Source organism: Nicotiana sylvestris, chromosome 5 (genome assembly GCF_000393655.2).
Source record: "Nicotiana sylvestris chromosome 5, ASM39365v2, whole genome shotgun sequence".
Lineage (NCBI taxonomy): Eukaryota > Viridiplantae > Streptophyta > Magnoliopsida > Solanales > Solanaceae > Nicotiana > Nicotiana sylvestris.
In genome coordinates this window covers 68,710,852-68,725,045 of record NC_091061.1, presented here as the reverse complement: position 1 = coordinate 68,725,045, position 14,194 = coordinate 68,710,852, and the positions used below count along the sequence as shown (strand labels likewise).

The following is a 14,194-nucleotide window of genomic DNA, read 5'->3' as shown; positions in this document are numbered from 1 at the left end:
ATGGCTCGAATTTGGGTTTAAGAGTTTGGGTTTGAATCATTTGGATTCTAGTTTTTGAAGTCTGGATTTTGGTTTGCCGTGTATCACTGTTCCATTGCTTGCTTTGAGCTGGTTTTGTTTTATTTGATTTCCTGTTGCTGGGTTACTGCTGTTTGCTGCTCTCTCACACTCTTAGATTTTCTTTGGCATTTTCCAGGTATATTTTGGAACCATGGACTTCACTTAATTGTAATATGAAGTTGGGACTTGGAAATATGAAAAGCTGATGTTATTTGTTGTTTAACCTTATTTCTTCTCCCTTCAATCTCATGTATAGCTGTAATATTTAGCCCTAGAAATGTTTTGATTAGTACATTGATCATGAAAAGATTTCATAGCATGAGAATGAAGCTTTAAACATTTAGATTCTTCTATTTAAGTTATCAGTTTTGTTTGAAAGTGGCTATAAGTGAAAGAAATGTTCAGGGTTGTATTTGCAGTAACATCTTGGCCATTGTTAAATTATTTGTTGTTGTTTGACTGTTATGTGGTTAGGCTGATGTGTTAAAATTATGGTTATTTAATGTCAATCCTACATGTTCTGTTAATATGAGATTTAGTTGAGGTTTAAATTCCCATGTCATTACCTCAAGTTAGCTTGGGGGCTTTGAAAGCTAAAGTTGCATACAGTATAGTTCTCAAAATTGGACTTTCAATTGTTTTCAAAATCATGTCATTGCTAAAATCTTATATAATTGTCCATTGAGTAGTTAGAGGTTGATTTAAAAGTTGATTGTATATACACTGGTTCCACTGATAACCATTTGGATTTACGTTGATCCCCTGCGACTTCAGTCATTGCTTGTGCGCTATGGGGACTCGATGTTGAGTCCTGCACTCGTTAACTTCAGGGTCCCAAAAATGGGGCTCACTCTTGGACCCAAACCTGAAGGCGCCTGCGAATGGGACTTGGACCCATTTCGCCTTAGTTGAGCCCTGTCTTCCCGCTAATTGTTTGGTTGGCCCAAAACCCCTTGTTTAAATAATTAACCTTTCTTTTATGCAAGCCATTTAGCTAGTTTTGAGTAAAACCCCGAATTTATTTAGCGTTTAATTAATTAGGTCTTCAATTAATTGAGGTAGCCATATTATATAATGCAAATAGTCTATGACCCCTCAAAAACTAAGTTTAGAAATACATTGATAGTATAATTTGAGGTGTGCCGTGCCAAATAAAAGCCTAAAATGCATGACCCTCATTTAATTAATTTTAACCCTTTAGAAATCGAGGTGTGCCATTTAGTCGAATTTTCCGTGGCCCATCACAAATTTGAAAGTGCGTAGTTGCTTTAGGCGCATAATTTAAATTAATTTCCTTAAACTCGGGTGTGCATTTCATGTGACCCAAATCCAAATCTCAACAACGTTCAGTAAAATGTGTCGTGGACCGTAGGTGCATTTCATATGGCATGGTTCAAGACGTGTTTTAAATAACGTTGAATTTTCCTAAAATTAATTAAAAGCGGTTAATAAGTTTAATAATGTACCATAGGCTAAAACATGTATTAAAATCAGATAATAGGACAATTGTAATAGGTTAGGCGACCGTGCTAGAACCACGGAATTCGGGGGTGCCTAACACCTTCCCTCGGGTTTACAGAATTCCTTACTTAGAATATTTGGTTCGCAGACTTCAAAATTGGGATTTAAAATAAATCGGTGTCTTGGGACACCAAAAACAAACCATCCCAAGTGGCGACTCTGAACGAAAAATAAATAAATAATCTCATTTCGAATAATGTCACTTAAATTGGAAAAACTCCCTTATATCCCTCTCGGGGATGTAAAAAGGAGGTGAGACAAACCTAAGCTCATCCCATAATTTCTTAAGTTTATTGAAATAGGAGGCTATGTCTAGAGACCCTCGATGAGTCGAGGCCAACTCAAGTTTAATTTCAAGGACCTTAATTTTGTTAATTGTACCATATCTCTTATTGAGTTCTTAGCTTAGGAATACAGAGATTCTTTAATTAGTCACTCTTGGTAACTATTTTTACTAAATCCGCATTCCCTTAGGAGGCCTGGTCAATCAGATGATTTTTTCTGGTTGAAAGTAGTTAACCAGTTTCTTTACTCAAGCATCACTCAAAGGAAAGAATAAGCAAGAGGAAGGAGGTGTCCATAGGATGGACAACGATGTATATCGATCCTACCCGGCCTCTTCTCTTTTTAGTGGATGATGAGCTCTATAGTCCAGGTGCATTTTTTCGTAGAATTCCAGTATCTCTTGGCGTATCACCAGTATTTTCTTGTGATTCATCAATTGTATCTCTGTGTCCTATCGCCTTCACTCTTTGCTATATCAGGTGATAAAGAGTTGTTCAACCAGTATATGATCATATTGTTACATCGATCCCACTATTTAACTTGGGAGAAACCTCTGCAAGTCTAGGGCAACTCCCATCGATGTAAGATATTTTGTTTCTAGCTGATATTGATACTATAATATGACACCTCCAACCCCCAAACCCAATCCCAGATAAAGGCACAATGACAAGTGACACTCCGAGAATATCAAAAGAAAGAGAGAACAAAGGACTATATGGTTTAGGGGTAACAACAGAAGATCAGGGGAAAATAGAAGTAACCATATCAATCAAGCAAAAATAACCAAGTAGAATAGTATGACAGTATGAATCAAATGACAACTAAGAAGATCCACGCATATAGTAATCAAGAAGAACTTATCAAGTTTCCTCGCAGCTAAATGAAAATAACAGCTTTAGACTCAGGAAATAAGAATTCCATATGAGAAGTTCCCAAATCAAGATGTGTAGAAACCCTCAACCGCAAAAAAAATAAAGAAAAAAGAAAAGAGAATACTCCAAGAAAATAGAAGTAGAGATTAAAGATAACCAACAAGGTGAACAAATGCCAAAAAAATTCTCCAAAGCCCTAAGTATTTGGCCCGAAATTAACAACTCGCTGGAAGCCACGAACTTTCGACAAAATCCAGCAAAATGTCAACTGGAAAAGATGCGGCTAACACCGCACGAAAGGAACTGATGAGAATTAGTGGATCTCCTACTTTGATACCATGTTAAAACTCAAATTGAACCTCAATCTCAGAGAGCATTAACTAGGGTTCTAATGAACAAAGAGAGGGAGAGAGAGTTGAAATGTTGTTTTTATGTTTTGAAAGAAAAATCTCGTTACTTCATATTCTAGAAGTTGTTACAAGTCGTTTAATATAATGGGCCTAATAAATAATCTACTCTATTACATAAGAGGGGTTTTGACATAGTACAAAATATTACAAAGTCGAAATACATAAACAACCCTTTTAAGTTGTCCTTAACGATAAGATATGCACCTCAACTAACCGCTTTACCATTTAGACACTTTAAGTGGCTCTTAAGTATATAAAATAAACACTTGAGTGCAACATACCATATGAGAGAGTTACACTTGACAATGACGTGTCAAATGAATCAATCAAAAAATGACACGTATAATTTATAATAGAAAAAATTTACATCTGTAATTAACAACAAAAAACATTGAAAGAAAAGACTTCTTCCTTAGTTTCAACTAAACCAGTGCTCTGCCCTACCCCCACCACCTTACTCTTCTTTCTTCCTTTCACTTATGTTTTCCCCAAAAACAGAACCCTTAATCCATCTTCTTCAGTCAGTCTTCCCAAATAACAGAACCCTAAACCCTCATTTCACTTATGTCTTCCATCTAATTGTCGTACCTTTCTCTAATCGAAGATCACCAGACCGAACCTCGATTTGAATATTTCAAATCTTCTCGATTGAAAGGTATACCTGGTCACGGGGTAAAGTCCCGAGCTTTGGATAAAACTCGTTAAATTCCTTATATCTAACATAGATTATTTCGCTTGGTCCCACCTTGATATGACAGGCATCCCCCCAGAACTAACCACTCACAAGCTGAGCCTGGACCCGAAGTTTCATCCAGTCAAATAGAAAAGGAGACCTCAGTCCGAAATCAAGCATGCATTTGTCAAAGATGAGGTATCTAAACTCTTTAAAATATGGTCGATTCGGGAAATTAAATATCCAAATTGGTTAGCAAACGTAGTGGTAGTCCCTAATAAAGAGAATAAATTAAGAATGTGTGTAGACTATAAAGAATTTTAATAAGGCATGACCCAAGGAATCTTCCCCTTTGCCCAACATCGATCGAATGATCGATGCGACGATCGGCCACAAGATCATCAGTTTTCTCGATGCTTATTCCGGGTACAACCAAAAACGTCCTTCATCACTAAGTAGGGTACCTACTGCTATAACGTAATGCCATTCAGACTAAAAAATGCCGCTTCACTTACAAGCCCTTAGTAAATCGGACATTCGAAGAATAAATAGGAATATCAATGGAGGTTTACATTGATGACATGTTAGTTAAGTACCTGCGAATAGAAGACCATTTAAAACATTTGCAGGAAACCTTCAACATATTGATGAAGTACAATATGAAGCTGAATCGGAAGAAATGCGCATCCGAAGTCGGGTCCGAGAAATTCCTCGGATTCATGGTGTCCAACTGGGTGATCGAGATTAATCCTGATAAGATTAAGGCCATTGAATATATCACTATTGTGGTCAACGCCAAGGTCATTTAAAGGTTAACTGGATGTATAGCTGCCTTGGGGCAATTCATTTTGAGGTCCTTCGACAAGAGCCACTGTTTCTTCAACAACAATGTTTTATGGACCCCAGAGTGCCAACAAACCTTGGAGAAACTCAAGCGGTGTGTCTCGAGCCCACCTACGCTTCATACTCTAAAGACAAATGAACATTTATACCTGTACTTAGTAGTATGCGAAGTAGCGGTAAGTGGAGTCCTGGTCCGGGAAAAGGAAGGTACACAATTTCCAATCTATTATGTTAGTAGGACTCTAGGAGAGGCCGAAACTAGGTATCCTCACCTAGAAAATTGGCGCTCGCTTTGCTAAGCGCCTCTAGAAAATTGAAACCATACTTTTAATGCCACCCCATATATGTTGTAACTACTTACCCATTGAGGAACATAATGCATAAACCCGAGCTCTCAGGACGACTGGCCAAATGGGCCGTGGAAATCAGCAGGTACGATATCAAATATCGACCCCAGACTGCCATCAAATCTCAAATTTTGGTAGACTTCGTGGCCGATTTCACGCCGACCCTAATCCCCTAGATCAAAAGAGAGTTGTTATTGAACTCGTGGACTTTTTCGGGAATCTGGACCCTCTTTACGGACGGTGCCTCGAAGGCAAAGGGGTCCGGACATGGCATTGTGTTGAAGCCACCAATAGATAATGTCGTTAGATAATCCATTAGGACTATAAAATTGACTAACAACGAGGACGCGTATGATTCCATAATTGTAGGTCTCGAATTGGCCAAAAGCTTAGGGGTAGAGGTGATCGAAGATAAGTGTAACTCCCTCCTTGCGGTGAACCAAGTTAATGGGACATTCGAAGTCAGAGAGGAGCGGATGCAAAGATACATGGACAAAATGTAGGTAACGTTACATCGGTTCAAGTAATGGACTCTACAACATGTACCTCGGGATCAAAATAGTAAGGTCGATGCTCTTGCTAACTTGGGAACGTCGGTCGATGATGATGAGATCAACTCGGGGGGGGGGGGGGGGTCATATAACTCATGAGATCGGTGGTGGAATAAGGTCACACCGAGATAAACTCAACAAGCCTAACTTGGGACTGGAGAAACAAGTATATAGAGTATTTGAAGACCGAAAAACTACCCTCGGATCCTAAGGAATCAAGGGCTCTACGTACGAAGGCGGCCCCTCAGCCTGTCCGAAGATGGAACCTTGTTCAGGACATCATTCGATGGCCCACTTGCAATATGTCTAGGACCAGGAGATACCGAGTATGCTATGAGGGAAGTCCACGATGGTACCTGCGGAAATCATTCAGGAGCCGAATCATTAGTTCAAAAAATAATTAGAGCTGGATACTACTAGATCGACATAGAAAAGGACGCAAAGGAGTTTGTACGGAAAATTCGACGAATGTCGAAGGCATGCTCTGGTGATTCATCTACCCCGAGAGCTGCTGCATTCGGTCTTGTCACCCTGGCCGTTCATGAAATGAGGGATGGATATCGTTGGCCCCCTTCTATGGGCACCCGATATATTTTTATGACTGACTATTTTTCTAAATGGGTGGAAGCCCACACGTTTGAGAAAGTCAGGGAGAAGGAATACATTGATTTCATCTGGGACCACATAACATGTCGGTTCGAAATGCCAGCCGAGATCGTGTGCCACAATAAGAAGTAGTTCGACGGCAGCAAAGTAAGCACATTTTTGGAAGATCATAAGATCAAAAGGATCCTATCGAAACCCTATCACCCTAGTGGAAACAGGCAATCAGAGTTCACGAACAAAATCATACTCCAAAACCTCAAAAGGAGGTTGACCGATGCCAAAGGAAAATGGAAGGAAATCTTGCCCGAAGTCCTATGGGCATATCGTACAACCTCAAAATCTAGTACCGGGGCCACCCTATTCTCGTTGGTTTAAGGCGTTGAAGCTCTAATACCAATCAAAGTAGGAGAACTAAGTCTTAGGTTCCAATATGCGATCGAAGAGTCAAACGACGAGGCCATAAATATGAGCTTGGAACTGTTAGACGAAAGGCACGAGGCCGCTCCAAATCCGGTTGGCCGCCCAAAAGCAACATATCTAAAGGTATTACAATCGGAGAGCCAACCTTTGATACTCCAATATCGGGTACTTGGTACTAAGAAAGGTGACATTGAGTACCCAAAATCCAAACAAAGGAAAGCTGGGACCAAATTGGGAAGGTCCATATCGAATTATCAAGATCACCGGCAAAGGATCATAAAAACTTGAAGCGATGAAAGACGAACAACTACCAAACAACTGGAACGTAACTCACTTAAAACAATACTATTGCTGAGGTATGACCCCATTCATTTCTTTTCTTTACATATTGAACTAACATTTGCAGGTAATATTCAAGAAATGATGCAACTTTTAGGCTTGAAAGCACGCGTTGCACTCCTTTTATCTTGAACTAGTTTTATTCCAAATGGGTTTTCCGGCAAGGTTTTTAAGGAGGCAACATCGGATCGTGCTAACTATGTTTTGAAAAGTAAAAATTTGAGATTTGAGAGTCGAATTAGATCTACATTTAAAAATCAATCACATATTTTGACTCATAGGATTATGGGTAGTCAAGATCTACCCTTCGACAGGCAAGTCCGAGATTAACTTTTGTTGACTTTAGGAAAATGTATGAAAATCTTATTTTTATTAATTGACACAGGTTTCTATGCACTGCGTGTTTTTGCTTGGGTTGTTTACTTGAGTTTATGTTCCATGATAGATATTATGTTTAGGATTGTAATTCCTTAATTGGCCAAATTGGGCATCTTTGAGATTGTTGCTAATGTGAGTTAGTTGAATTCATGCTCATATGTTGAACACCCATCTACATTTCCTTTATTGGTTTGTCCTTATGCACTGCTTTGGCAAATTGTGAGTTTATGTATTGATGACACTTGTTGGTATGTTGTATTGTTATGATTATGGCATATGTGTACTTGTTGGGTGCATTATTCGGGTGTTTGCAGGAGGTTTCATCGTGCTATTATTATTATTATTATTGATATTGCACATGCGGCGAGATAAGACGGGTTATATCGAGTTTTCGCATGTGGCGAGATAAGGTTGGATGATTATTAAAATGTGTGTGGCGAGACAAGGCGGACATTTATTTTACTGTTATGCACGCGGTGAGATAAAGGTGGCTATATGGGGATAATACGTGATGGCCTAGGGGAGTTTACAGATGATGTTTGTGTGGTGGTAAAAAAGGATATTCTTGTGTATGCTTACGACTTCTTTGTGTGTGTCATGCATTTACACATAATTTGCTGTGTGATTTCTAATATGTCAAACTATATCTCTGCCATTACTTGATGTTTCGGTTGTCAAGATGGATTCACCTACGTGGAGTTATCCGTAATTTATTTGATTCTTGAAAGGTTTGCTTGAACGAGTTATTAGAAAATTGATACAGAATCTGATTATATAAGTGTGACTTATATTGTGGCACGATATCTTTGTCCTGCAAGTGTGACTTATATTGTGGCACGAGATCTTTGTCGTGCAAGTGTAACTAATATTGTGGCACGAGGTCTTTACCGTGCGAGGATGATTGGTAATGTGGAAACGAGGTGCCATATGCGTGCGATTTATTTGATGACTCATTGTTGATACTTACTGGGTACCGACTATGGCGTACTTATATTATGTTTCTGCACATTTTTTTGTGCAGATCCAGGTACCTCAGAGCGTGTCGGTCATTAGTGAGCTGATTTTGAGTTGCGGGGGAGACTTCAAGGTATACATGTGTCACCTCCTATTATTTCCTTTCTACAATTTATAGTACTTCAAACAATTCTATATTTTGAGACTCATTATGCACCTCTTATAGAGCTTATGGCTCAGTATTATAGGGTTTGGGATTGTGATTGTTGTATTATCATATTGGCTATGTTTTGGGCCACTTTCTCAGTTTGAAAATTAAGTTGTTATATTCTTTTTGGTATTGTTATGTGATAATCTTACCTAGTCTTAGGGATTAAGTGCCATCACGATCCTTAAGGTGGGATTTTGGGTCGTGACATTGAGCCACATGAGGAATTGGTTAAGTTTGTGTTCCTCATCCTCCTTTTGAAGACCAGCCTTAGCAGCACATGTGCAATGATTGATACACATAAACCTAACCTCATCCTATATTTTTTAAGTTTATTGAAGTATGAGGTTATGTCTAGAGACCCCCGATGAGTCGAAGCCAACTCATGTTTAAGTTCAAAGACCTTAATTTTGCTAATTGTACCATATCTCTTATTGTGTTCTCAACTTAAGGAATATAGAGATTCTTTAATTAGTCAATCTTGGTGCCATTTTTACTGAATCCGAATTCCCTAAGGAGGCCTGGTCAATCAGATGATTTTGTCTGAAAGAAAGTAGTCAACCAGCTTCTTCACTCAAGCATCACTCAAATGAAAGAATAAGCAAGAGGAGGGAGTTGTCCATAGGATGGTCAACGAAGTATATCGATCCTACCCGGCGTCTTCTCTTTTTAGTGGGTAATGAGCTCTATAGTCCAGGTGCACTTCTTCATAGAATTTCCACTATCTCTTGGCGTATCACCAGTATTTCCTTGTGATTCATCAATTGTATCTCTGAGGCCTATCACCTTCACTCTCTGCTATATCAGGTGATAAAGAGTTGTTCAACCAGGATATGATCATATTCTACATCGATCCCATTGTTTAAGCTTGGGAGAGACCTCTACAAGTCTAGGGCAACTCCCATCGATGAAAGATATTTTGTTTCTAGTAGATAATGATACTATCATATTGCAATTCCAACCCCCAAACCTAATCCCAGACAAGTGACACACCGAGAACATCAAAAGAAAGCGAGAACAAAGGACTAAATGGTTTGGGGGGGGGGTAACTATAGAAGATGAGGGGACAACAGAATTACCCATACCGATCAAGCAAAAATAGCCAAATAGAATAATATCATAGTATGAATCATATGACAACTAAGAACATCCACGCATGCAGTAATCGAGAAGAACTTACCAAGTCCCTCGCAGCTGAAGGAAAACAACAGCTTCAGACTCATTAAATCAGAATTCCAAATGAAAAGTTCCCAAATCGAGATGTGTAGAAACCCTCAATCGCAACCAAAAAAAAAGAAGAAGAGAATACTCCAAGAAAATTGAAGCAAAGATTAAAGACAACCAACAAGGTACAAAATTCTCCAAAGCCCTAAGTATTCAGCCCGAAATTGAACAACTCGTTGGAAACCACGAACTTTCGACAAAATCCAGCAAATTGTCAACTGGAAAAGATGCGGCTAGCACCACACAAAAGAAATTGATTAGAATTAGCGGATCTCCCGCTTTGATACCATGTTATAACTCAAATTGAACCTCAATCTCAAAGAGCATTAACTAGGGTTCTAATGAACAAAGAGAAAGCTGAAATGTTGTTTCTGTATTTTGAAAGAAAAAATCTCATTACTTCATATTCTAGAAGTTGTTACAAGTCGTTTAATATAATGGGCCTAATAAATAATCTAATCTATTACATAAGAGGGCTTTTGAAGTCATAACAGTAAAAGAAAAGATTTTTATTTCTTATCGAAGAAGCACAGATACATTCATTATCTGTCATTTCTGTTGACTACCCAACAAGTTTCTTGTGTCCATTACGCTTGAGGCTTTATGCATGTGCTTTTGCCAAAAACCATGCGGATTTCCTGTGTATTTTTGTTTATTCTATACAGCATTTTTTTTGGTTTCCTAAAAGAACGAAGCCGCATATGTCCAACCACATTCTGTTTGTGTATAAATAAAGCTCTTTTTGTTTGTTTTGTTTCTTTTTCTTCGACAGATTTTGAACCATTTATCGACTTTATAACGACTTCTCTTTTCCAATGAGAAAACGTCACTTCTCACTCCTTCAAATACAACTTTGCAAATGATAATGTAAAGCAATATTCAAACATATTATTTCCTTTTTACCCCCCCCCCTCCCCTCCTCTTGGTTACATAATCCTTCTTCAATGCATGCAGGCTCTAACTCATATGACAATTCATGTATACCAGGCTTTAAGACTTATCTTAAAAGTACCACTTCTTGTTACAGTATCTGATTGACATTGTGATATTACTTGTGCATTTCTGCTAAGTTTCTAATTTATAGAGATGGCCGTTGCCGCATGTAATATTATCCAAATTTCTTTCGGAATGAAGAATTTCGTGATAAAGATTGTTTTATCTCCTTAGCGGTTGTTTGGTTGGAAACAAGTTATCACAGGATTAGTTATTCCATCCTCCCATAGAGATTAAAAAACACTACAATCTCGAGATAACTGACTCCATAATTAGTTATACATTAATTTTATGTCAATCAAACATGAAATAAACTCATCCCGAATTTAATCCCGAGATTAATTATCCATTATCCCTTATACCAAATGCGCCCTCAATAGTTTACCTAGCGCAACACCGGATTAGTAGGACCAATAAGTTTCTGATACCAAATACCTTTAAAAAACAATATTGTGAGAAGATATGCTCTGGCTATGACTGAGACGAAATGCTTGCGTCAGAGGCTGTACAACCTTTCAAAATTGAGTAGGTAAAAGATAATGATATTACTCTATTTTACTCATCCCATAAGTCAGAAGATATGTGTTCATGTTTAAGCCATCCCACATCTCCATCACTTAAACATAATTCCCAATTTTAAAACATCCAGTATACCTCACCACATCCCACCTCCACCCACCCCCAACCCCTTTCCCTACAAATAAAGAGATGCACATGAAAAATCCATGAAGATACCAAGAAGACAGATAAACCAAAACAATCCACTTACCAAAAATATAAAAACATTCAGACGCAACCAAACCAATGTCAAACTACCCTTTATAATTACATAGCCTTGTACACACAAAACAAAAGCAGATGCAGATGTATTCTTGGATTCTCATGAAGTTTCAATCAAGTATGCTATTCATAGCAATCCTTTCATTTGGATTATTTAGAGTTAAAGCTCAGGTCCCTCCATCTGAAGATGAAGATGTAGTTAGCAGTTTCCAGCCAAGCCTTGCTGTGGTTATTGGTGTCCTCTCAATCATGTTTTCACTAACTTTTCTTCTTCTCCTCTATGCCAAGTTCTGTCATATGGCATCTTCTTCTGTTCGTAACAGCACCAATATTATGCATATTCAAGATGGACTTGTTCGATCAGTACTGTCATGTTCCTCAGGTATCGATAAAACTGTGGTGGAATCACTTCCTTTTTTCAGATTCTCTTTTATCAGAGGGTCCAAACAAGGGCTTGAATGTGTTGTTTGCTTATCAAAATTTGAAGATATTGAAATCCTTAGATTGCTGCCAAAGTGCAAACATGCTTTTCATATTGACTGTATTGATAAGTGGCTGGAAAAACATTCAACCTGTCCACTTTGCAGGCATAAGGTCAGTGCTCAAGACCTGTCATTACTTACTTATTCGGACAGTTTGAGATTCTTGTGGAACCAACCTGAGCTAAGAGAGGAATCAAATTTGGAACTATATATTCAAAGAGGGGAAAATGGATCCTCAAGATTTAGTATTGGAAGCAGCTTTAAGAAGGAAGAAGAATTGCCAATACAAGAAAACAATATTGATAATCAACAAACAGATTATCAAAATCAGAAAGCACTACACAGGTTCAATCATAGGATTATAGTCTCAGATGTTGTCTTCAAGAATCGATGGAGTACTGTGACTTCTTCCGACCTTATATTCTTGAATTCAGAAATGCTCAATAGCATGGCAAGCAACAGATTCTCATCAATGGACAGAATCAGTGAGCAATCCACGGCGAAAAGAGTGATAGAAGAAGATCAAAGAGTGAATATCAAGGATGAAATGGAAAGGAAAAGATTGTTTGAGAGCAAAATCCAGCAAAATGATTTATCTCAATTTCCAGAAGCCTCAGAATCAAGAACCAATTCATCAAAATCACTAAGTCAAAATGAGAAAAAATGCATGTCAGAAATTATAGTGCATCCAAGATTCATAGATTTCAACAACAAGAACATTGGTAATAGAAAGCTTTTGGTTCCACAAAACAATGTGAATGAGGAAAGGAGGAGGAAGCTTTGGCTTCCAATTGCAAGGAGAACAGTCAAGTGGTTTGCTAATAGGGAAAGAAGGCCCGAAAACAGAAGACAAACACTAAATGTATAGACTTTTCATAAGTAAGACAATCTTTTTTTCTTCTTTTCTTCAAGCCATGGAAACAACCTCTCGAAATAGTCTCTTGCAGAAATGTAGGGTAAGGCTGCGTACGATAGACCCTTGTGGTCCGGCCCTTCCCCGAACCCCGCGCATAGCGGAAGCTTAGTGCACCGAGCTGCCCTTTTTTAAGCAAGATTTTCAGTGATAAGCAAGTTGAGAGATTATATATTGTAAAAATGAAAGGCTGTACTGATTCAATTTCCAAAGAAAAATCAAGCATTTAGTAATTTTAATTGCATAAACGGCTGTTAGGATGATGGGAACGATTGAGAGTCCTCTAGTCCGGTCCATTCCTTGTACCTTAGTATTCAAATATTGTTCTTATCTAGTTAATAAATCTTTTCACGATTCTTGGTCGTTCTTTTTAGTGGGGGAATAGTAGTACATGGGTTTAGAGGGAATCATTCCTCTATTGATGTAAAAAGAAAAGCTAGAATCTTTGGGTTAGCTCTTCAATTTGCTACCCAGACCCAAACTTTACCCCCTTGACTCGTCCCAAACCCGGCCCAGTTCTGCCCTTACCCGACCCAATCCCCTCACTCAACCCAAACGACCACGTTTTAAGTTAAATTAGATCTGAGCCGTCGAGGTTCCATGATCCGACGGTCGCGTAGGGGGGTGGGGTGGGTATATAACCGTCCTAATCTCACTACCCACCCAAACCCTGTCTTTTATCTCTTTCATCTCCCTTTCAGAGAACCCCTACGAAACCCTAACCCGCCGCCCCTTTTCTACACCACTTAGAAGCCTGGCGGCGCAGCCCTAACCATCTCCGTTCACCACCAAAACAACACCCCATGACCCACTCACTACCCTCTTTCTAAATCTCGGACCAGTTTCTCTCGAACATGCCCCGAGCTCGTCGAATCTTAAGTTGAAAGTGAGACCTAACTATGTCAAACTCCAGAATCGGCAGATTTGGTGTTGATTAAGACCAAAACGGACTTTGGTCATGTGTTTTCATCTGAGAACACGTGATTGAAGCCCTTTTCGGTCAAAATCGAGGGTTTGAGGAAGAGCTGTAAGGCTTGACCAGTCCGTTAGGTATCTTTACATTTTTGTTGGCTCTTCTCTTGTATTTTTCTGTTTTAAAGCCATCCTGCTTCATCTCATTTTTGTGTTTGTGTTTTTGCTTCTTCATAGCATGTTTGTTGTTATTCATGCATGACCAATTTGTTAGTCAACATAATTATCTGGTTGTTTGTTTAGAATTAGGTGAATCATTCTCTTTTTCTCTTTTAGGTTTTGGGCTTTGGTATAAAAGTTCTCGTGTTTCTTTCTCTTGGTTAATTTTAGGTCAGATTTTTTTTAGAATGTTGAGTCTTTGAC

The 14,194-nt window shown here is 38.6% G+C and overlaps 1 protein-coding gene across 1 annotated transcript; it reads left to right on the top strand.

Moving 5' to 3' along the window:
• Window positions 1–11,343: 11,343 nt before the first annotated feature.
• Window positions 11,344–13,145, top strand: LOC104234084 (E3 ubiquitin-protein ligase ATL42). The gene has a single exon (XM_009787581.2). The coding sequence runs from the start codon at window positions 11,543–11,545 to the stop codon at window positions 12,812–12,814; it is 1,272 nt and encodes a 423-aa protein (XP_009785883.1). The 5' UTR covers window positions 11,344–11,542; the 3' UTR covers window positions 12,815–13,145.
• The last annotated feature ends 1,049 nt before the right edge of the window (window positions 13,146–14,194 follow it).